Source organism: Eubalaena glacialis, chromosome 17, assembly GCF_028564815.1.
Source record: "Eubalaena glacialis isolate mEubGla1 chromosome 17, mEubGla1.1.hap2.+ XY, whole genome shotgun sequence".
NCBI lineage: Eukaryota > Metazoa > Chordata > Mammalia > Artiodactyla > Balaenidae > Eubalaena > Eubalaena glacialis.
In genome coordinates, this window is record NC_083732.1 from 57,018,425 (window position 1) to 57,042,277 (window position 23,853).

The following is a 23,853-nucleotide window of genomic DNA, read 5'->3' on the forward strand; positions in this document are numbered from 1 at the left end:
CCCCCCCCATTGCTCTCCCACTCTCCCCCCCACCCTCCCCACTGTCACACTCTCTCTGCCCCCCTCTCTCTCCTCATTTGCCTGCTCATCTCCAAACGTGGATCCGCGGCTCCCGGAGGAGCCCAGCGCCCGGATCCCGCGCGTCCGGAGCACCTGGAGTCCGGCCGGCGGCGGCCCGAGCCTGGCCAGCGGCGGCGGCGGCGGCGGCGGCGGCGGCGGGAGCCGAGGGAGCGGTAGCCCCGACCGCGGGCACCGCGGGAGCCCCAGTGGCAGCGGCCGCCGCCGAAATGTCCCGGCGAAAGCAGAGCAAACCCCGGCAGATCAAACGTAAGTTTGCACGCGGGGCCGAGAGTTGGTGGGATTATTTCTGAGGAGGGGGGCGCGCGGGGCGGGAAAAGGGAGGGAGGCTCGGGGAAATCCGCTCCCGCTGCCCGGGATTTGTCAAACTTTGCCTGAGCAGCTGGAGGGACAACTAGTCGGGCACAGATACACAGACAGCCCGAGCGCCAGGCAAGACAGCGGCTGCGAGGAGCAGCCCACTCCTGCTCGGCTCGTCCTTCGCGCTCCGGGGTCCTTTTTAACCCGACCGCCGCGCGCAGTTAGCGCTGCTGTCTCGTGGAGCCTGCCTGGGCAGCCCCACTCATTTAGGAGATTTGTTACTAGCGCGGTTGTTGTCATTGTTGTTGCGTTTGAGGGGCTGCTACTCTTGGGGACCACTTTTTAGCAACCGGGGGTGAGAACTTAGTTCTCCGAACAGCTGGTCGAGACCTCGGGGCGAGGGGCACAACGTCCCCAGGCGGTGGAAAATCAGTGTCTGGGTCGCGATCCTGGGCGGTGCCAGAGCCACGCCAAAGCCGAAGCGAAACAAAAAGTAGGTGCAAAAGTTCGCGCCTCTGCAGCAGGCAGCCGTGCGCCTCCGCCCTGCGGGCGCGGGACTGGCGGCGGGCGGGTCTGGCCGGGGGCTCCGGGCCCGTCCGGTTCGCGTCGCCGGGGAGGTCTGCGGAGCGGGCGTGCGGTTTACCTCGGGCCCTGCAGGCGCCGGGAGTCCTCGCTGGGAGGGGCCGCCGGTCGCTTCCCAGCGCGGAAGCCGGGAGTTCAAGGCAGCCTGGGCGCCGCAGAGAGCGTGACCTGAAGCCCCCGAGCCCCCGGGGGCCTGGGTGGTACTGAAAGGACACAGCGGGGCGAGAGGCACCTGCCCGAAACGCACACACCCGCAGAGCTCAACTCGGCCAACTTTTCACGTCTTGGGGAAAATCCTTCCCATGGTGTTTTGTCGCCCTGCGACACGTCTTCAACGCTTTGGCCGAAAAGGAGAAACAGCCTTATTATTATTATTTTTTTTGCCAGCCATGTGGTGTGTCCATTTCTTCGTGTTGTTTAAAGTCTGGCAACTGGTATAAAACTGATTATCGTGTAATTTTAGGAAAAAACTTTAATGACACTCCTTCCCCCTTGATTATTAACCCTACTCACCTCCTCGTGTTGAAAATTTCATTTAATGTAGTTTTAAAATAAATCACATAAATCAACGTAGCCAGTATGAAATGGGGTCCAGGATATAAGCAGTTTGCTACATAAGTATTTAGAGCCTTGCCTCTCAGACCTGACTCGCTAGCTTTTATTTCGTGGATTTCGTCTCTTATGCTTCAGTTCGTATTTTCTGCAACTTGGGTTAAAGCAAGGACTGGGCTTAACTTTTGGCTCAAAGCAGTTTTAATTGAGTAGAGATACCGTTCTTGAAGACTTTCACTTTTTCAGAGTGATTATTGCATGGTTTCAACTAATCGCCTTTTACCTTTTAGAACTAAATTGATCACGTCCCTGTGTGTAAATGTTGCATTTTATAGTACAAAACTGTGCTTATTATAAGACATGATTGTAAACATTATTAAAGGCAAAATGCTTTTTAGTTCATGGCTGTCGTCTAGATTGTTAATAAATAATTAATATTAATTGATTGTATGGTGCAAAGACCATCTGATTCTACTTGGAAATACTTTATCTTCCCAATTAGCTACATTAAAAATTTTTTTTCTATCCTTCTATGTCCACCTCATATAATTGAAGATTAAAGCGTTGGAACTAATTGCTGATGCTACACTTGTGTTATAGGTCATAAAACGTTTTAGTCTTATTTGAATGCTGTGATTAACTATCAAAAATACTTAAAAGTTCTCTCATTTGAAAGTGAACAAGTATTATATTTATATTTGTTGACAGTGATCCTTGCCTGCTGATATATGCATTCATATGTGTTATTAATATACATGCAGTTTAGACTTTTAGTGGATTCAATTTGGGGTCACAGTGATAATCTATGCAAATGTGGACACACTTCTCCCCTTGCACTGTTAAGGAAAAAGAAAAATTAGAGCTCTTTGAATTGTTATATATAGAGCAGTGCTATCTAATAGCTGTTTTTTTTGGGGGGGGGGATACTAGTTTGACCAGCTGTAAAGTCACTTTGTTTGTAACCTATTGACATTTGCCTCCTTTTGCCTGTCCAGGAGTAGGAGGCAGTTTTGCAGATGGAGAAGTTTGTCTTGGTACTCAAAGGCATTACCATGATAGGTCTCTCCCTCCAATTTCAGTAGTGTATAAGAAGTGAAGCATTTTTTTAAACAATTACAAACAACAGTGTTGCTTTTGATATTCTGGATCAAATAGAAGTTTGGAAAATATCAGAAAGAGATGCATTTTGAAACAGTAGTGATTCATGCGACTAATGAAACTGCATTTTAAACTTGGAAACGTCCAGAATTTGAAAATAAAGCTTTGGCATCGCTGATAAAACATACCCAATTTAGAGCAACTATGACAAGCAAAAGTCAGCTTATACCAGAAACTCTGAAGACAGTCAATTTAAAGGACAAAAAGGTTGTTGGGCACATTTTTTTTTTTTCTTTTACTGCGTACAGTTCCCTGCTATCTAAAATTGTGATTTATGCAGTATTTTAATATTTTGCTTATTCTATCCCCTTGGGTGCTCTCTGGGCAGCGATAAAAAGGCAACGCTGAAAGAGCACCATTAATTTGCTATGATGACTGGCCAGATAAGAGGAGATAATGGGAAAGATAAGCAGAGAAGATATACCATCAGAAACCCGATTATTACCATTAAAATTCCAGCCCAGCAATCTGCAGAAGCCTGATAATTCCTTCTCCGTTTCCACCACTTTGGATGATAAGGCAAAAAATAGTCACTCAGTGCTCCTTGATTAGACTGCCTGGATTTCCTGATAATACAGTGATAAATTATGTATTTTGCCCCCATGTTTTGTCCCAAAATTCAGATTTTTTTTTTCCTATTGCAAGACTGTATTTTCTGCCCTCCCCTCAGAAGCTTTCTCTCCTGAGCTATTATTGTAATCCTGGTTTGATAAAAAGCCCTGATAGGACGGGAGGTGTTTGGTGTGGGAGCCATATCATGCTATCTGCCCATCTCCTCGCACAGCTGCTCGCTGTTGTTGTTTTTAGCCTTATCACCTCCTGCCAATATGCCAATAAATTGCCCAGATTGTTCTCCATTCTGGGGCTGCACTGCAAAATTTATGACAGAAATGATGATTTTTTTTTCTTTTACCAATGTATCTCTTTATGATTAGTAACTGTGTTGTGTGTGCAGTTTACTGTCATTTTCTTCTTCAAGCTGTTGTCTCTAGTAATGTGTTTACTGCCCTATCTGTCCCCAACTTCATTCACACTTAAGTATATTGGCTATGGGTTCAGGAAAAGATTTTTTTTTTCTTTTTTTGTACAAATGCCAGCTAGTAGTTAATGTAGACATCGAAAGGGAGGAAAGAAACTCAAGTACTTTATTTTCATCCAACATTAAGAAAAGGCACTCTTCTTGATACCATTCAAGAACAGTTTTCCTAAAACTTTTAGATTGCTTGATGTTTTCAAACATGTAGAACAGAAATGTTCGGTCTAGATCATGTGCCAAATAATTTGTGGTGAAGGAAAAAGGAAGGGTGAATTAAGAGGCAGAATTTTTTTTTTAAGTGAAGTAGATATTGGGAATGAATATACACCTTGAAAGTAAAATGTCCCCTGTTAAGAATGATCTCGTTAGCAGTTCTGTAGAGGGGCTTTTGCAGAAGGTGGAATCCTTTCATAGTGAATAAATTACCTTTTTGTTATTTGAGATGATCTAATAAATTTAGGCTGTATGAGTCCCTGACTTGCACAGTGGCAGTTTAATGTTTTATGCTATTTTTTTTTAAAAGTACATAATATTAAATGTTTTACTTATAAAATGATTATTGTTTTAAATGAGAATGTTGCATATTAAATTTATTTAATATTTGTAAATGTGAAAATCTCTAGGTGGATCATCTTTAGAACCTTAAAATTATGTTACACAAAGAAGTGGTTGTGGTTATTTTTCATTGTTCTAGTGTAGGATTTTTTTTTTTTTTTTAGTGTTTCTGGTATTAATGTTCAATCCATAATTTTGGGGTTAATTAACTACTGTATTATCATTAATATTATTATTTTTAAAGAAGGGTTTGGGTATGCTATGCACATTTGAAATACATTGATCGCTCTTATACTCAGGATGTTTTGCTTTTCACCTGCCAAATATTAAGACAGATTTTTGCTTTGAAGCATATTACTCATTTCTTTGGATTTTAAAAATAATTAACTATAACGTTTAAAAAATAAGCCATTCTCTTTGGCTTATGGTATGTCTCATGTTAGGGATTTTATTATCTATGTTTTTGACTGAGTAACATTTCAGAAAGCCTATTTTTACACTGGCCATGAAATAAAGGAAAATACATCATGTATAATAGTTGTTTTATCAATAAAATAGAAAGATTGGTACCCAATGTAAGGTAAAAAATTAATTTCTTTATTTACAAATTTGAAATATATCAATACATAGAATTTTTCTGAAAAAATCTAAGAATAAATATTTAGTAGATTTTTTAAAGATAGGAAAATTTAAAAATGGCTAATATGAATCCTAGTTTTTAAGAGTTATTATCATGAAGTCAGGTTTGTTTTTTTTTTAAGTTCAGTGGAGTCAACAATGCAAATATAAATGAGGTAACATTTTCATCCCTAGTTGCTATAAAAGAGTTTAGGGTTAAAACTTGGTGATATGTCTTGGAATTAAAAGAGCAGCTCTTATGTTTTCCACTTCTGGTAACTTTCTAAAGTGGTTCATTTGTAAAATTATGCAGTAAGAAAAATTATGAGGTTTAATATTATATATCTCAATATTTTTTAAATGGACAAAGAAGTTTGAACTCTTCTATAAATTATAGCTGGAAACGTTAAGAATAATATAATTGTATCGGTTCAATTACAAGGAGTGTAAGCATCTCTTTGAATTGCACATAAGATATCAGTGTTCACTTTAGACATTACAAGGTACCAATAAGTCTTTGTAAATTAAAATTTTATTTCCTGAGCTATTTAAATATAGACATAGAAAATATGTGACTTGTCCTATATTGTTTAAGTCGGTACTGTTAAGTTTTGCAAGACAGTAGTGCAGTTAAACAATTTGCTTCTGATTTTTACATTCTGCTAATTTAAAATCTATTATATACTTAAGGGTTAATGCAAAGATTTACACATCAGTTTGTTTCTGGTTAATTGTGGGGATAAGTTAAAGTATTCAATGACTATGTCAGTTGTCTAGCTCATATGTATGTATGTTTTGCCTGTTTGGTAGTGTAAATTAAGTTAACTTTGTGTTACAGTTAAGGTAACTCATTTCTCCCATTCATGAGGTCTTCAAGGCCACCCTCATCCATGTTATTTCTGCTGTTTGAGGACTATTTAAGGACTAAATTAGCTCTTCCTCCACATGATAAAAACAAAGAAATGAAACTAATTAGCCCATTTTGCTGCTAGTTCTTATCACTGGAAAAAGTTTTGAGAGAACGAGATTGAAGCTAATGTGTTTGCTAAAATGACATATCTGGAATTAGATGTATGGATTTCTAATACTGATATTTTTGCTCTTCCCCATAAACAAGGCAAATCAAGAATGTACTTACTGGCATTTTAATCACATCCCCTTTTCAATATGTAACTTTTGCTAAAAAGGTATTAAATGAATAAAGTAATCTTATTTATTCTACATTCTGTGATTAATTTTTATGTTCAAAGAAAATGCTTTCTCAAATGAACTTTCCTTCAAAAGAATGTATATTCAGGTTTTCATAAGGTGATACTTTAGAGCAGGTTTTTGATGTTTGGCTAAATTGTGTGAAAAATCTAAAATTAGGTTTATCTGGGAATAAAAAATTTTTCAAGAATACTTTTTTCAGTGCAATCTTTGATCACTAAAAAGTGTGAGCGAATACATTAACTTGGGAGCTCTCATTCTCCAAATCATATTCCCTTGGAGTTTTTGTTACTTTCCCAATTCCGAAGGACTAGTAGGACATTTCAGAAGAACACTGCAGGTATTTTTGAAACCCTGTCTGATTCAGCGCCTGCCACTGTGTAAAATTATCAGTTCATTCCCTCACCAAATGAACAGCAGCAAATGTCTGTTACTTCAGTCCCAGAGAATGTGTTTCCACCATAGATAAAGGGGTAAGTATGTATCATTCAATAAGGTTACATTTTTAAAAGCTGAAATGCAATTAAATTAATAAGCTCAGACATGGCAATATTTGGCATTCTAGAAAGAACTATCTCTTTAAAGGTATTAACATAAAGATAGCACATTTGTTTATTATGCTTCCAAATCAGCTCCTAGTATCTCTGCCACAGGTAACAATTGACTTTTCAGGCTTCAAGTTAATAGCCTTGTCTCTTGCTTGTAGGGATCAATATTAGTATTAATTAATCACCATTATCAGCACTAGGATCTGGTTCTATTTGTTGTTACATCAGCAAAATATCAATATAGAAAGTGGACTCTCTGATCGTCATGGCAACTTCATCTCTTGGGTCAAAGAAAGTTTATCTTATCTGTGCATAGAGAGTGGCAAACTGTTTAGGGATCTAGTTTGAACTCTAAGAACATTGATTTAGTTTTTGTTTGCGAATAGAGGCTGAATTCCAATCACAAGGGATAGGTAAGATTTAAATATTAATGCCAAGAGGCTCCTCTGAGAGGGTTGTCATACCATTACTGTCAGATTGTCTTTTTGAGATGACAAAAAGAGAAGAATTGTCTAGTCAGGATTATTTAAAGCCTTAGTAATTTGTGCTTTTGACAAATACTTCTAAAAATGAATATATGATAATTACTGGGTAGAACTGGTTTTGGTCAAGATTTCAGGTGTTAAAATAAGAAGCTCTTATTTTTTCTCTTTCATCCCTTCTTTCCTGGTCCATTATAATAATGTATCCACTATTTTTAAAGTACTTTTGAGGACCAGTTCTGCCTCACGATGGGTGCAGGATAACCAGTCCCATGCCTGAGGCCAGAGAGTTTTGCTATGAAAGGTCCATGGAAGAAGTGTCATGGGACTATTTTAGTGTTAACAAATATTCATTGCTAATAAAGGAAATCCTAATGTAGTAAGCTGAAAGGATAGATGTCTTCAAAGGATGTTTGCAAAGATAATAAAAGGTCCTAAGTTGCGAAAGCCAGGAAACAAAAGACATGCTATTTTGTTGATATTTCTAAGAGACAGTGATCACTTAAAATGAACATTTTTTTTTTCCGAATCAGATCCTTGGAAATTCATCTTATTCTCTTAAAAAATTATGCTAAAGAGTAAAAACTGGATTTAGAAATGGTGCCTGAAATGCTCTACTTTACTCTTAAGCTTGTGGGCACTAAATAGACTTAAATATGTTTGTATATGGGGAAACTGTATATGTATCTCATGACTTTGGAGATTTTAAAAATGAATGTTGAGTGCCTGATGGCTATAACCAATGCCATATAATTGCTTATTCATTCCAGGCATTGTCCATGTAATAGCTGAAAGTCAACTCTTTATATAGTCTGCAAGGCAGTACCATTTAATATTTAATATTCTGGTAATATCCCCATGAGTGTAAAAAAATAAAGGGAATATGTTTATAAGAGGCACTAGTGTAATATTTAGTATTAAATAGACCTTCATTTCATCTGGGCATCTGCCACTGACTGTTGCCCCTTTGAATTGTTAGAAGTTGTTGAATGGTATTAGTCTGATGTTTTCTTATACATGATTTGACTTTTGATAATGTTAGATGTGTCTTAACCAACTACCACAAATATATATAAAATAGCTTATATATAGGCTACCACAAACATATATAATTTTAATAGCCCACATAAAAGCTGTAACACCTAGCTTTTGTGCAGCCTATTTTAAAAGCTATTTTAAACCTTAAAATGCATCTAAAATTATCTCTAAACGGACATTTATTGAAGATATATTTAACGTCATTTTTTAGTTGATTCCCTTCTTAGAGAAATCCTTTTGAAGATATGAATTACTCTAATCTACATTTGTAGAACTTTGGTGAACATCTCTTGTTGAGACAGTAAAAGAGAATTTTCAACAAGTTAACATCTGTATAATATTGCATATAGAAGATTTCTTGTGTGAATTACTTGACAGGTTTTTCAGCACAATCTCTAAAATTATTTTATTTATTTCAAAATTTGGAAATATCTTTAAACTTGAGTAGGGTGAAGAATTAATTACAAAACTGAGACAAATATTTGTCCTTTACCTATTAATCTGGAACTTTTAATTTTCTTATTAGTTCATTTGAGATATGAATAATAGTGTACTCTTTAAGAAAGACTTGCTTTGTTGTGGTATATTCTGAAATTGTTGTGAGCCTGCAATAAACTGGAAGTTAGAAGATTAAAAATAGTTAATTGACAGATATTCAAGTTCACTTGGGGGCCAGATTCCTCTAAATGTGTGCCAAAAAATAGCTGAAACTCTTATACTACTAAGTGGCTTTAAAGATAATAAAAAAATAATAATGATAGTAAATAATAATTGAATACACTAAATATTGTCCATTTCCCTCTTGCTTACTACATTTAAATTCCCTAATTTAGAAGAAAGGTTTTAAAGATTATCAGGTAATTCAATTAAAAGTTCTGATTATTTAAATTAAATGATACAAATTTGTGTTATCATTACTTTTAGTAAGAATTCTTGCTTACTGTGTCTACTGAGAAGTTCAAAGGCTTAAAAAAAAAATTTTTTTTTAATAAAACACTTTGAATTCAGTGGGAATCTTATGAAATGCTGTACAAATTATTCTTGTACTTTCTCATTTGTTGTATACAAATTATTTTCATGGTGTGCATTTTCATCCATGTCAAAATATTATCACTGTAATCATTGTGATGTTTCATAACCCATACTTTTATGATTAAGATATGTATTTATGTGAATAAGTTTTGTGGATAAATTTTATGCTGCTTTTAAAATACTTTCAAAATATAGTTCAGTGAAGATTTTAATGAGAGCTGGATGGGATATTGACATTGCCTTTAATGAAAATCCTATATTCATCATAAAAGTTGTTCTTTTGATTTTAAGGAAAATCTTAAAAATTAATTACTCCTTGAAGAAAAAAGAAGACTAAGTTAAGCAAGTGGATACTTATGCTAACATAGAGTATTTATATCCACAAAATATGTCTATATTTCACTCTTCTCACTTTTGTGTAAAAATTATGTAACATATTTTCTTTGAATTAAAAAATTTTAAACTCATAATCTATGTCATAGTTGATTCCTTACCCAACTAGTTTATGTGTACGAGTACATTCTTTATATCATTAGAGCAGTGGGACAGCTAATGTAGATTTGCCAACAGCATTGACAGTCTAAACAATTTTTTCCTCCAAGACTCCAGTCAATAGGAATAAAAAGGCTTTTAATTTTCTGACTTATTTTTATTTATTTGGGATAAAACTATCTGAATTTGTATTGTGCACATTTATCAATTAGGTCTTCTTTCTTTTCTTGAAGTGACATCCTGAAATTCTCATTTTGTTAGCCTTTCTGCCCACATTGCCATGAAAACAGTGACATTTCCCAATGATGTTTGACTTGTACCTAAGTACTTTTACAGATTTTTGATTTATTGGGCCTCCCACAGCCAAGAACAGACTCAGTGGGCAGGAGAAACTGACCAACATGGGGCCTGTGCAGGTCTGAAATATTCAAGAGTTCATTTGCAAATATATTAGGTAGCTGCTAAAAATATCACCCCACTTCTTAACGATGTGCATCTTGGACAAACTGGCACATATTTTGTCATCAAGTTGCTTAAGCTTCTGAAGTCAGGGCTACAACTGGGTCAGATGATAAGATGAGCACAACAGAGAAACGAAGAGAGCGTCTGATAAAACCTGATTGATTGATGTCTGGCTTCCCCACCATCACAGGCAGTTGACAGTTAGTTTGGGATCAGATGATTTGGCTTTTGCGATAGAAGATGGGGCCTGGTAGGCGAGCCTGAAGGACAAAAAGGTCGGTTTCTGTGTAGTGTCAAGTGATGTCGAGTTCCCACAAGGTGGGACATTGTTAATATTTCATTCTTTCTTTTTTAGGTCCAGGCCCTAATATTTGATAGTCACTTAAAGGCCTGAAGATTCAGTCTACAAACAAATCTGTGACTACCTTCCTGTTTTATTTAATCTTATGTTTTTACATGCTTTATGTCACAAGGGCAAGGGCATATGTTTTTTTAATAATTATGTGATATTTTATGTGATACTTTGCAATATATAATGACTTTTGCGTATTTCATTTTATTATAATCTTGTAAGGCAAAAATAATCATGACACATAAATTGGCTAAATTTAATATTAGAAAATACTTTTTATGGAGAAATATAGATTTACTGAGGGGAAATTACAATGTAAGTTAATCTAGAGTTATCAGCTCCAGGTGTTTGGGTATCATAGATTATGCGAAGCTTAGGTGAAAAATATTCTATTACATGGTTTAGACGTGTCAGAGTTTGGGAAAACCTTTCTAGGCACAATGGGAGAACTTTATATTTTGTACAGGTCTGTGGTTAGTGAATGATTGTGGCTGTAGTTTGCTGAACTTTACTCTTGCTGGTGATAGGATTATTATAATGTTTCTTTGTATTTTAATCATGGAAAATCCCAAATTCTTGACATATTAAAATCACCTAAAATATATGTTAGCCAGTTTATATGCTACTACAGAACAACACTGTAGATCGCTTTTGAGTTTGAACATAATTAGTAGTAGATATTGATTATATCTACTATTAGGTAAATTAGATAAATTTTGTCTACTATTAGAAGAAACAAGGAAGGGAAGAAAGAAAAACGAAAGAAAACCAGAATAACTAGTTTTAGAATAAAATGTTTTCCAGTGTTAGCCATGAAAATTAGTAAAACCGTTATAGTTTTGGAATTTGGACAGCTTGGATTTGAATTTAGATTTAGGACAGTTTGATTCTCTCTAGAAATCCTTTAGGATGTATCGCTTTTCTCTGAGTTTTAAGGGTCAGATCTCCAAAGGACAGTTGGATCTCAGCTAATACTGTAGACTTAATACCAGCAGGATGAATTCTGCAAGGTGCTGTATTGCTGATAGTATAAGTGGAATACTGTATGAAAGCACATGCGCCAAAACCTGAAGTGGTACTCACAATAAGTGATCAGGGAATGGGGGCTAATGGCCATTTCAGTCGTGATTAGTAATACTTCCAAGAAAGGTGCCATAAGAAAATGACCTAGTCTCTTCTACATACATTTATATGGAACAAAGAGACCTATCTATCTATCTGTCTACCTCTCTCTCTCTCTCTCTCTCTCTATTGTCTCAGGAATAATGAGGAATCATTATAGGTGTGGTTACAAAAACTTTTTCAGAAAAGATGTTTTAGGCGAAAGAAGCACTTTAGTGGTTCTGTTCTGATGGTCACATTACTGTTGGATATTATTTACTGGTGGTAGCTAATAATGGTCAGTACTTTTTGTTACACCAGGGAAATGAGAACACAAGTGGATTTCCCTAGCACAGTTGCTGTATAAGTCTGTGATACATTTCTCAGTTATTCAGTAAAAATGATGCTTCATTTAAAGGTGGTATAACAGTTGTAAAATGCAAATTGCTTTGATAAGTATTTAGAGGGTTTTTTTTTGCGTATCCATGAGCAGCTGTCCAAAGTTTATTAATTTGCTTTTCTGTGCGTGTGCACACACACACAGTATCATAGATTATCTAATACTGCCTTCTGAACCCTTTTTTTCCTTTAGCGTTTTTTGTCTGTTTGTTTGTGTTATTCCATGTGTTTTTTTTTTTAACATCTTTATTGGAGTATAATTGCTTTACAATGGTGTGTTAGTTTCTGCTGTATCACAAAGTGAATCAACTATACATAAACATGTATCCCCATATCTCCTCCCTCTTACATCTCCCTCCCACCCTCCGTATCCCACCCCTCTAGGTGGACACAAAGCACCGAGCTGGTCTCCCTGTGCTATGCGGCTGCTTCCCACTAGCTATCTATTTTACATTTGGTAGTGTATATATGTCCATGCCACTCTCTCACTTCGTCCCAGCTTCCCGTTCCCCTTCCCCATGTCCTCAAGTCCATTCTCTACGTCTGCATCTTTATTCCTGTCCTGCCTCTAGGTTCTTCAGAGCCATTTTTTTTTTTTTAGATTCCATATATATGTGTTAGCATGCGGTATTTGTTTTTCTCTTTCTGACTTACTTCACTCTGTATGACAGTCTCTAGGTCTATCCAACTCACCACAAATAACTCAGTTTCATTTCTTTCTATGGCTGAGTAATATTCCATTGTATATATGTGCCACATCTTCTTTATCCATTCATCTGTCGATGGACACTTAGATTGCTTCCATGTCCTGGCTATTGTAAATAGTGCTGCAATGAACATTGTGGTACATGTCTCTTTTTAAATTATGGTTTTCTCAGGGTATATGCCCAGTAGTGGGATTGCTGGGTCATATGGTAGTTCTATTTTTGGTTTTTTAAAGAACCTCCATACTGCTCTCCATAGTGGCTCTATCAGTTTACATTCCCACCAACAGTGCAAGAGGGTTTCCTTTTCTCCACACCCTCTCTGGCATTTATTGTTTGTAGATATTTTGATGATGGCCATTCTGACCGGTGTGAGGTGATACCTCATTGTAGTTTTGATTTGCATTTCTCTAATGATTAGTGATGTTGAGCATCTTTTCATGTGTTTGTTGGCAATCTGTATATCTTCTTTGGAGAAATGTCTATTTAGGTCTCCTGCCCATTTTTGGACTGGGTTGTTTGTTTTTTTGATATTGAGCTGCATGAGCTGCCTGTATATTTTGGAGATTAATCCTTTGTCAGTTGCTTCATTTGCAAATATTTTCTCCCATTCTGAGGGTTGTCTTTTCGTCTTGTTTATGGTTTCTTTTGTTGTGCAAAAGCTTTTAAGTTTCATTAGGTCCCATTTGTTTATTTTTGTTTTTATTTCCATTTCTCTAGGAGGTGGGTCAAAAAGGATCTTGCTGTGATGTATGTCGTAGAGTGTTCTGCCTATGTTTTCCTCCAAGAGTTTTATAGTGTCTGGCCTTACATTTAGGTCTTTAATACATTTTGAGTTTATTTTTGTGTATGGTGTTAGGGAAATTAGAACACTCCTTGTGGTTTTCAACTGCATACTTTTTTTGCATATGGGTAAGCTGCATCTGAAAAATATCTAATTATTCATTGAGGAAAGTTAGAATTGACAAATGAAAAAACTGCCACATCATAAAAATAATTAAGATCAGCAGTCCCTATGAATGGAAAGTAGCAATCAGCTATTTGGTCAGCTAGACTGCAATTTCTTGATTAGTTCTATGGCTTCGGAACTCTCATTTAAGGAAGAGTATGAGTTTGAGATTAAGTGGCTGGACTGATTAGTTTGACATTCACTTTTATGTTTTTTCATCCTTGGTTTGTAAGTTTACATTTTGAAAAAAGATGAACAAAAGGGTTCAGGTGTGGGATGTTACTAAGGAAGACTTTTAGGGATTTGTTTTCTCTAAACTTGTTATCACCAGTGTTCTTTATACTGAGAAATAATCTCTTAGGTATTACCAGAGGTGAAACAAATGTTGAATGCACAGTGTTCTTATTAGCCCAAGAAGGAAAAATTAATTATTACATATTGAATCAAGAACTTTTAGCCTGGGATCCATAGACTTTGAAGAGTTTGAGAATATCCAGACATTTTCTACAAAATTTTGTGTATTTAAGAATTTTTCTGGGAAGAGGTTTTTATGAGACACTCAGTGGGCTTCACAGCCCCACGAAAACTTTAAGACCACTCAAAAGAATTTCTGTGTAGGTGGCTATATGATCACTTGTTACATTGCAAAATGTAGCCGTATAAAATAGGAACAGTTTCATTTTTATTTGCCAGAAGATTCTTTCAAAAACATAAAATCAAATCCTATCACCTTGCTGTTGTAAGTCCTCCAGTGGATGTCCTTTTCAAATGACATCTGAGTTTTTAAAAATCATTGCTTATTGCATCCTCTGTGATCTATTTGTTGCCTTCTTGTCTGACCTGATCACCAAGTATACCATGATCATGTGCCACTTCTCTTCCCAATTCCTACCCTGACTGGCCCCCATAAACCGCCTACGTTCACTACATTTTATCTTTACTGGTCTTCTTTTTGTTCCTTGAACATGCCAAGCTACTTCTCTCTCTGAAATGCCATTTCCCTAGATTTCCATATGGCTGTCTTCTTCTTATCATTCACTTTTCACTTCACATGTCAACTGTTAAGAAAGGCCTCCCTTAGCCCTCATTTAGAATTTTCTGTCCCCGTACATGCCTCAATTTGCTCTCTAGCCTGTTACCTTATTTTATTTTCATTACACTGATATTTATCTGAAATTATCTTCTTTCTTTATCTGTTAGTATGTGTACTTCTTTATTAGATGACTTCTCACTAGAATCTAAGCTCGATGGGCTGGACCTGGTCTTGTTCACTTCTATACCTCCAGTTGCTAGAAGAGTACCTGGAACGTAGCAAACACTCAAAGAATATTAGCTGAATGAATGAACAATTTTTTAAAACTCAACATCATTTCCTGTGGTTTATCTTTTAATAAAAGTGGTTTTGCAGTTTTCCACCCAAAAGAAAAAGTTACTCACATGCCTTATATTTAAATTAAATTAACTCCCATTTCTTCATTCAACAGTCATTAAACAAACATAAAGTATCAATTGTGTGTAATGTGTTAAACCATAGGGAGGAGAAAATACAAAAATCAACAAACTATGGTCTCTCCTGTCAAGTAGCACATTAGACAGTGAAGGAGAAAGGCATGATTACTGTACACTATGATATGTTCTTGATAGATGGAACTATAAAGTGATATGGGTATGAAGATGCCTCTGTGACTCAGGATAAGCCTCTAGGATGAGATCTTACTTAAGCTGGGTCTTGAAGGAAGAGTTGAAGATCCAGTCAGGACAAGAGGGAATTGCATCCCAACAGAATCAACAGCTTGGCCAAGAGCAGAAAGGCATTAAAGAACATAACATATTCAAGGTCCAGTGAATAGTTGTGAGCAAAGATGAAAAGTACATAGAGAACAGTGACAGAGAATGCAGCTTGAACTTGATTTGGGACCAGATTTTTAAAGGACTTTGTGTGCTGTGTTAAAGAACTTGAACTTATTCTTTAAGTAATTGATGGTCAATGCAGATTTTGAAAACCAGAGCCTGATTAGTGCATTTTGAATGTATTTGGTAATTACCAATTTGGTATAAGAGAGGACAAGAAAACCGTGAGCTGACAGTGGGTTCTAGTCAACTTTCATTTTGTTAAATTTAACAATTATTGTTATCTTGAATTTAACCTTAGACCTCTGTGCTACCCTCCAACTTTTAGATGTTGATTTAATAACAGCATTGTAGCGGATGGCTAAAACAGTCACTCAGGGCATTCAGTAGTTTACTATGAATATTTTATTGAGGTGAGACAACGCATGCGAAAATAAACGAACAGAGCAATATCTTTTTAATTGAATCTGTTTGTGCTTAACTCATGAGATCGTCTTTGAGGGTAGTTTTGCATTCATTCATATGCATTAGCCTAATTTTATAACTGAATATCGAAAAGGATAAATTTTCAATAGCAAGTGGGCAGAGCAGTAGTAACGGGGATTGCCAATTGCTGCAACCTCTTTGAAAGCCAATTTGTCAGTTTATAGCTATTAAAATTGCACATATACTCTTTGACCTAGCAATTCCACACATCCCATAGAAACCTTCATATGTGTGCTCCTTACAGCATGGTTTGTAATAGCAAATAATTAGAAATAACCTAAACGTCCATTAATAGGGGATGGGTTAAATAAAGTTGTGGAGCAATCCCCAGTGTCATTCATGTGTTATAAAGGATGAGACAGATGTGTCCATGCTGCTATGAATATCTGAAAGACTTATAAAGTGAAAAAAATATTTCAGTATGGCATCTCTCTACTTGTATTTTAAGAAATGAAAGAACGAATAGATACATGTATATGTATATATTTTCATGAAAAGTGTCTGAAAATGTGCAAGAAATTATTAATGATGCTTTTCTCTGGGAATTAGGACTGGGAATTTGGAGGAGGACATAGATTCCCTTGTTGTCATACCATTACCATTACTGCTACTAATAAATTCTGTTGTGAGGGGGAGGTGTGTGAGGGGTAGGAAATAGTCAAGTACATATTGCCAGTATAATTGAGTTTTAAATTGCTTATCTTCCCCTCAGTCGTGTAGTTGGGTGGATAGAAATATGGTTGGGGGTTGGGAAGAAAGGATAGAAGATGGAAAAATATTTAATAAAATATTCCAATATCTGTCCAATTCAGACTTTACTGTGAGGGAGAAGAGCTATAATGATAATTTTTTCTATAGTCCTTATTAAGCTTAATATGAGAATATACCAAAAGTGAGCACTCAAGTGAAGATTAAGCTCTGTTTTACTTTGGAAAAGGAAATAGCACACAGAAAAGGAATTTAATACATTGCCTTTTAAAATACAGCATTTCTCTATTCTCAGCATAGGTCATGGCTGTGTTATTAACCTCAGATATAGTGTATGATACTTTGGTTTTTGATAAAAGATCTATTCTTTAAAATGTGATGTACTATTATAGGCCCTGTCCTACAAAAAGAAGTTTATCCCCATGATGTTGTTTTTCTGAGTTCAGAAATTTTGTCCTGCTCTGCCTGAAACAGTTCATCTTGAACCCATATCCAGTGTTTTACTTTCTGAGTGATTTTAAGATGCCTGTTAATTTTCTTCACATTATTATATGCAGACATATTTATAAATTGGTTCTGTGCCAAATATGTTGCTCTTTTTTGCACCTTCTTAATGATTTTGTATCCTTGAAAATCTTCCAAACGATCTCATATGTTCTTGTGGGAGCAACAGCAACTGTAGAAGCAGGAGATGGACCGGAGCATGGTATAAGCTACAGCTTAGAGTTCCACTGGGATTGGAGAAGGACACCCTGAGAAAGCGTGAAGGTCTCGAATCATAAATGCCACCATCAATTTCCTCTGATAATTATTACAGAGTGGAAAAGGAAATGACCTATGTTGATTTTTTTGTCAAATAATTTTAAAGAAGTGGGCATAAAGTTGGTATAGAAGTAACATACGGAGTTGAGGCAAATTATAACCTGAAAACAAATGAAATGTTTGTTTCTCTCATTTGAAGGAACCTAAACCTAATACATCTTGCTAAGTCTGTTTTTACCTGGTAGACTGTTCTAAAAATTTCAGCCTTGTTAGAACATACGACCAAAAGGTCAATTTCATTCAGTTCATTCTCATGGATTCTGAAAAACCCAGGTGGGGTTGAAGTTTTTATTGGATTTTAGATTCTCATTTTGGACAGAGGTGCTACCCAGATGCATAGTGCAATGTAGGTAAATTCATCTCATGAGTGGCATTATGCAATGACTTTGTGTAAATAGAGAACTAGGTGTATGAAAAAAAAATTGATTTGGCTTCTTGAGGTATGTCTTGCCGTTAAGAAGTCTATTCTTTTTTTAATTAAAGTATAGTTGATTTACAATATTATATTACTTTCAGGTGTACAACATAGTGATTCAATATTTTCATAGATTACACTCCATCTAAAGTTATTATAAGATATTGGCTATATTCCCTGTGTTGTACAATACATCCTTGTATCTTAATTATTTTATACACAGTAGTTTGTACCTCTTCTTAATCCTCTACCCCTCTCTTGCCTCTTGCCCCATCCCTGTCCCCACTGGTACACTAGTTTGTTCTGAGTCTGTTTCTGTTTTGTTGTAAGAGTTCTATTCTTAAAGACCCAGAGAAGTAAAGGAAAGCATCAGCGGAAAACACACCCAAAGTGGATCCAGCCCCCTGCTTCCATGTGGCCTGCTGATATCCCAGCCATCAAGTGTTGAAAAGCCACAAGTGGTTTTCATGATGATAAAGTTAGTGGTTAGCACTAAAAATAGACTCAGAGCAAGGCCTAGTAGAATAAATTATTGAAGTTGATCTGTTAAAACTACCTTTGTCCAGAAGGCTCTACAACATTTCTAGGACGACTGGTTTCTGGGGTGAAGAGTCATCAGAATTATTGATGTTACTAGGATCCATTTTCAGAATTGGGTGACCTGTTACATGCCTCGTATCCTGATTAAATGCTGTGCTGCCTCTTCTTAGCCACTCTGTGGGAAGGTGTTAGCTCAGAGGACTGAATAATCTAGGAAATAACTTTGTAAGCTATCTACTTGAAAATGAGCGTGTTGGTAAACTTATACATTAACTTGAAGACACAAAGTTCAGTGGCTGGCTATGGGATGACACTTGAGTGGATGTGCAGCACAAAGCCACATATTAACCTTTTTATTTAGAAAGGGATTGAGTCAGTCACCCTTTAGAAAGAGGGCATGGATGGTATTCTCTTTCAGAAATTTGGAGTCTTACATTGGGGTTCTAATTCCAGCTCAGCCACCTTATTGTTTCGTGTCCTTGAGCAAGTTATTGGGTTGGCCAAAAAGTCCGTTCAGGTTTTTCTGTAAGATGTTATGAAAACTTTTTGGCCAACCCCATACTTAATCTGTGACTCAGTTTCCTCCATTTGTTAAAAAGAGGTTATTAAAGAAACCTAAACAAGGGCTATTATGAGGATTAAATGGATTAATACGTGCAAAGAGCTTAGACCAATACTAGGCATACACTAGTAAAACATCTTTATTATTGGCATTTTTGAGGTCAAATCCATAAAAATAAATTGTTCTCTTGTAGTGATAAATATCCCCAGGTATTCAAAATATAAGTTTAAGGTCTTTGGTTTGCATATTTTAATAGATAAATATTCAAATGAATTATTTTTTAAAAAATACTGTTCCTAGTCAGAGTAAAAAGATAGAACTTGTTGAATATTCTAAATAATTAAAGCTTTTCGCCCAGACAACCCTAAAGTCGCCTTTTAAGTAACGTGTACTTTATTCCCAAGGAAGAAAATATTTTAAGGTCCACTGGGAAATGCTTTATAAAATATATTGATAGTGAATGTAGTATATTCATCACACATAGAAACTGGTAAATATTTTTAAAATTTATGACATCTGTTACAGATCATTTTGTCTAATTTTTTGGTATTAAATAACATGAGGTGCCTTGGGTATAATAATCATTACCATAAAATGTAAGTAAGGGGTTTTTTTCTTCCCGCCAAACAGTTCTGGAGTTAACACATAAAATTCATTTAGAAAGCTTCTGAGTGGAGTATCTGAAAAGGTCACTGAAGAAACCAGTTGGTTAAAATGCATTTGGATGACCTGAACACATAGTTGTTGTGTCTCTAAATCCCAGACATACTTTATTAGGACAATCCAGCTGGTTTGCTATTTCTATCTCCTCATTATCAACACGTTATGGTATGGCCTCTTCCCCCCTCTTCCAATGCCAAGAATTTGGCAGGGACACCATGTTAGCACGTCAGAGTCTGGGGGGTGGGGAAAGACAGCAGCTTCACACTGCTGCAGGGGTAGGAAAATTTGTTGTCTAAACATTTTGCCACTGGGTTAAGATTGATAATGGACATTTTTAATCTCCTTACTTGAAGAATTTGAGGAAATAAATTTCATGAGCTTCTAGGTAAACTTTTAAGAAAAATTATGTTTATTCTAGTTTACACTTCCATGTATGTATGTGTGTGTGTATATATATATATATATATATAGTATGTGTGTGTATATTCCATATATATATGGAATTTGTAAATCTCAAAGCTTCAAACTCTTTGCTTTTCTCCCTTTTCCCGATCATCCTAATATTATAGAAGCTCAAGAAGGGAAAGAGAGGAATTGTCCTTAGGTCTTATTTCATAGTTTCCATGATCAAAAACAACTAAACTGAATATCATGTAATATTTTATTATCATGTGAGTGACTCTAGTAAGTGGACTGTGTAGATCCTTTCAAATATATCAGAGCATAAAGAAAGCAGACATGGAAACGTATTTTTGGTCCTTGTTCACAGTTTTGTTTAAAAATAGTGAAATGAAAAATGATTGGCTTAAGGACTCCCTTGACAGTTTCACAGGATTTCAGATTTTGTGAGTTAGTTAAGCTCTTTGAAATGTATCTTATGAATTTCACAGAAATATGGATTCTCAAATTTATTATGATTATACCAATGATCTTGTGTGTATGTATATAATTTTGTGTGTAACACATTCACTTCTCACAGACCTTCTTTTCCGTAGGCAACTCCCTTCCAGTTGTCCTGTTGACATTCACTGGGACAACTTCATGAAATATTTTCCATTCTTTGATAGAGTGTTTTAAAAATCATCTCAAAATTATTTATTTCCTTTTTAAAAACCATAAATTATGCTTTCAGAGCAACTTAAAGGTATTTTCTGTGATATTCCACATTATCCTAAAATACTAGGTTTTAATAAAGGGTCCCCTTACATGTGCATAGTGGTATAACAAGTAAGGTATGACCCTTCCCTTCATATAGGAGGAAACTATAGAAGGATATGTCTCATTCACATATATATTATTTATATATTTTAAAATTCCTTCTCTTTATTTGGTTCTTGGATATATCCCATATATAACTCAGACAACTCAGTGATAGCAAGTAAAAAGTTATCAGTAACAGTAGAAACTCAGTAATTTAGAAACTGATACCTAGAGATATTTTTTAATAATGTTCTCTTCCTATTAACAAAACATATTACTCTGATGCTTATTTAATCTTTATTAGCTTATTTTGTATAGTAATGGATTTTCATGTTTTAAAAAATTTAAGTAAAATAATAATAAGGTGGGACTTCAGTAATCTGAGATAGGAGTAAAGTCATAAGTGAAAGAATAACTACCCTAGAGCTTTGATTAAAGAGAAAAACATGTAACCTTTTATATCATTCACTAGTCCAGATTTGTGCCATCAGTATAGAAGTGGGTAAAAGACTCAACTTTCTTCTAAAACCTTGATTACCCGAAGTTTTCATTACCCCAAGAGAAATGGAAGAGTTGTCTGTGTGAATTTGCATGCATCTTATTTTATGGTTGCAGTGGTACTTACTGACTATATGGGTAGGACATTGAGATTTTACTGTGCATAGAAAAAGAAGAATGCAAATTAAAAGACAAATGGTTTTTTTTCACAAATTAAAGAAACAGATTGTTCCCCTGGGTGTCTCCTTAATTGATGAAGAGCAAATAAGCAGGGTACAGTTAACTAGACAAGCAGAGAGGGGCAGGCATATCTCTCAGGATTGAGGTTAGAACCTCAGGCTTTCGAAGTGTGAGGGATTTGTAAATGAAGCTACTTTGTTACTGTCAGAATTAATATGTGGATAAAAATCTATGTTTTCAAAGTTCTTACAGCATTTTTTTGTATTTCCTCTTTATTTTTAAAAGAAGTTTTATGTTATTTTATGTATTTTTGTATTAACATTCTACACTTATGACATTTCTGCCCCCTCACTACCGACACCAAACAATAGAACTGCTTCAATTAAGAAACAGAACATCAGCCCCTGGCATCTTATTCTGTTGTTCCATCTTTTTTGCTAGGGAGAATTCATTTGTTTCTTAATTAAGAAAAACACCAATAGCATGAAAAATCTGCTTATGGTACCTGAATGGTAATTAGGCAAAAGGTAAAAAAGAAACATGCACATACATTCCAATGGCAGCCAAAATGAACTTGAGCTGATAAAAATGAACTAAACTACCCTTGCATAAATGGAGGCTGAGAGAAGTGTACAGTCATTATGGCTAAGACAATATGCAAACTATCTTCAAAGAAATCAAATTGCTAGAGTGTTTTCATTTGCATGTATTAACTATTAACATAATGAGGAGAAGTGACATTGGACCCGGATTGTGTGTCTGTTCGGATTGATAACTCTACTGCATCTGCAAACAGACGCCCAAAAATCATACTAGTAGTTAGATCAGAGTTGAACTCTGCAATGTGGGCTAAAGTGAAATCTAGGGCTTGGTGAACCTGCTGAGTTACTGAATAGTTGACATCTCTCTCTTTTACATTCTGTCATTCTCCCCCCCCCCTTCCTCTCCTTCTCCCCCTCTTTCTCTTTCTCTTTCTCTCTCTCTCTCTCTCTCCAGCTCTCCTTCTCTCTTCCCCCCCCCTCCATTTATGTTTTAAAAGCAATAATAATATTTCAGTGCAAATTCTCATTTGAAACTTCTTGGTTTTCCCCAGGGCAACTTTTACGGTATGAGAACTGATGCTATAAAGGAGATCTTAAAAAAATCGTAGGATTAAGATCCATTACAGGATTTGAAATTTTAGGTTTTTTAATTTATTCCCAGCAAATACGAATCTAGGAATAAAGGAAACTGACATTTATTGAGCTCTTCTTGTGTACCATGCACTGAACAAAGTGTTTTTTTTCTTAGAAAAATGGAAAGCATCCTTGAGAAAGATGAAGGAGACATGGCAATGAGAGACATCTCTAGCCTTTTAGATAACCATGAGCACAGTCACTGAACCTCCAGGTCTTAGTTCATTCTCATCTGCAAAATGGAGTGATGTTTCCTAATCTAAAAACCTTTGAGGCCAATAGCTAATTTCAGTGTTTTAAAAACCCAAGAGATATTGGAAGGTCATCACTCCTAAACCTGCCCAGAGCAACTAAAATTCTTTATTTCCTTATAAGCTATGGATTTATCACACAGTAGGATGATGTTCACTAATCTGTGTTGATGAAAAACCCTGATGACTGTATAAATTTTTGACTAATTTTAAGAAGATAAAGCCAAAACACATTTCTTGACTTTAGGATTCATATTTTGTTGTTCCTAAAATCAGAGTATAGCTTGCTTTAAAATCAATAAATCCATTTAATATTGCAATAGTTTTTCTCTCTTGAAAAACTTACTGATGTTGTGTCTTACAAACAATGGAGACTACTAATTAAGAAATTTTGTATCACTTTTTCCCTACAATTCTGTTTATTCTATTTCACAAATATGCACTGTGATCTTTGAGTCCTCTTGGTACTGTTCAGTCATGCCCTAGGAAGGTAAGTTCTCTGCTCTTCTAGAGTTTACATTCTAGAGGTGGGCAATGGGCAATAAAAACAGTAGCTCAGTGAATGTACAACCTGATGTCAGGTAGGGTAAGTGTTATGAAGAAAACCAAATAGGGTAACGTGACAAAGAGTGACTGCTGGGGTCCTTGAATTATCTGTTGGATAAAAATTTCTTAAACTTGATGCTGTTGATGAGGAGCAATGAAATGAATATCTTTTCTTGTAAAATTATTGGCAACCACTGTCAAGGGTGAGGGGACATATGTCTCTCAGAGACTGTGATCCACCGATTCCTCAACAGCCCAGCTGAAAGATGTTATCTTTGTGAACATGTGGAGACTGGGAAAGAATGTTGG

The 23,853-nt window shown here is 35.9% G+C and overlaps 1 protein-coding gene across 1 annotated transcript in view; it reads left to right on the forward strand.

Moving 5' to 3' along the window:
• Positions 1–222: 222 nt before the first annotated feature.
• Positions 223–23,853, forward strand: part of ZFPM2 (zinc finger protein, FOG family member 2) — a 467,855-nt gene continuing 444,224 nt past the window's right edge. Inside the window, exon 1 of the mRNA XM_061171416.1 lies at positions 223–327. Within this exon, the coding sequence (XP_061027399.1) occupies positions 288–327 (40 nt within the window). The 5' untranslated portion in view covers positions 223–287. The remainder of the gene's footprint in view (positions 328–23,853) is intronic.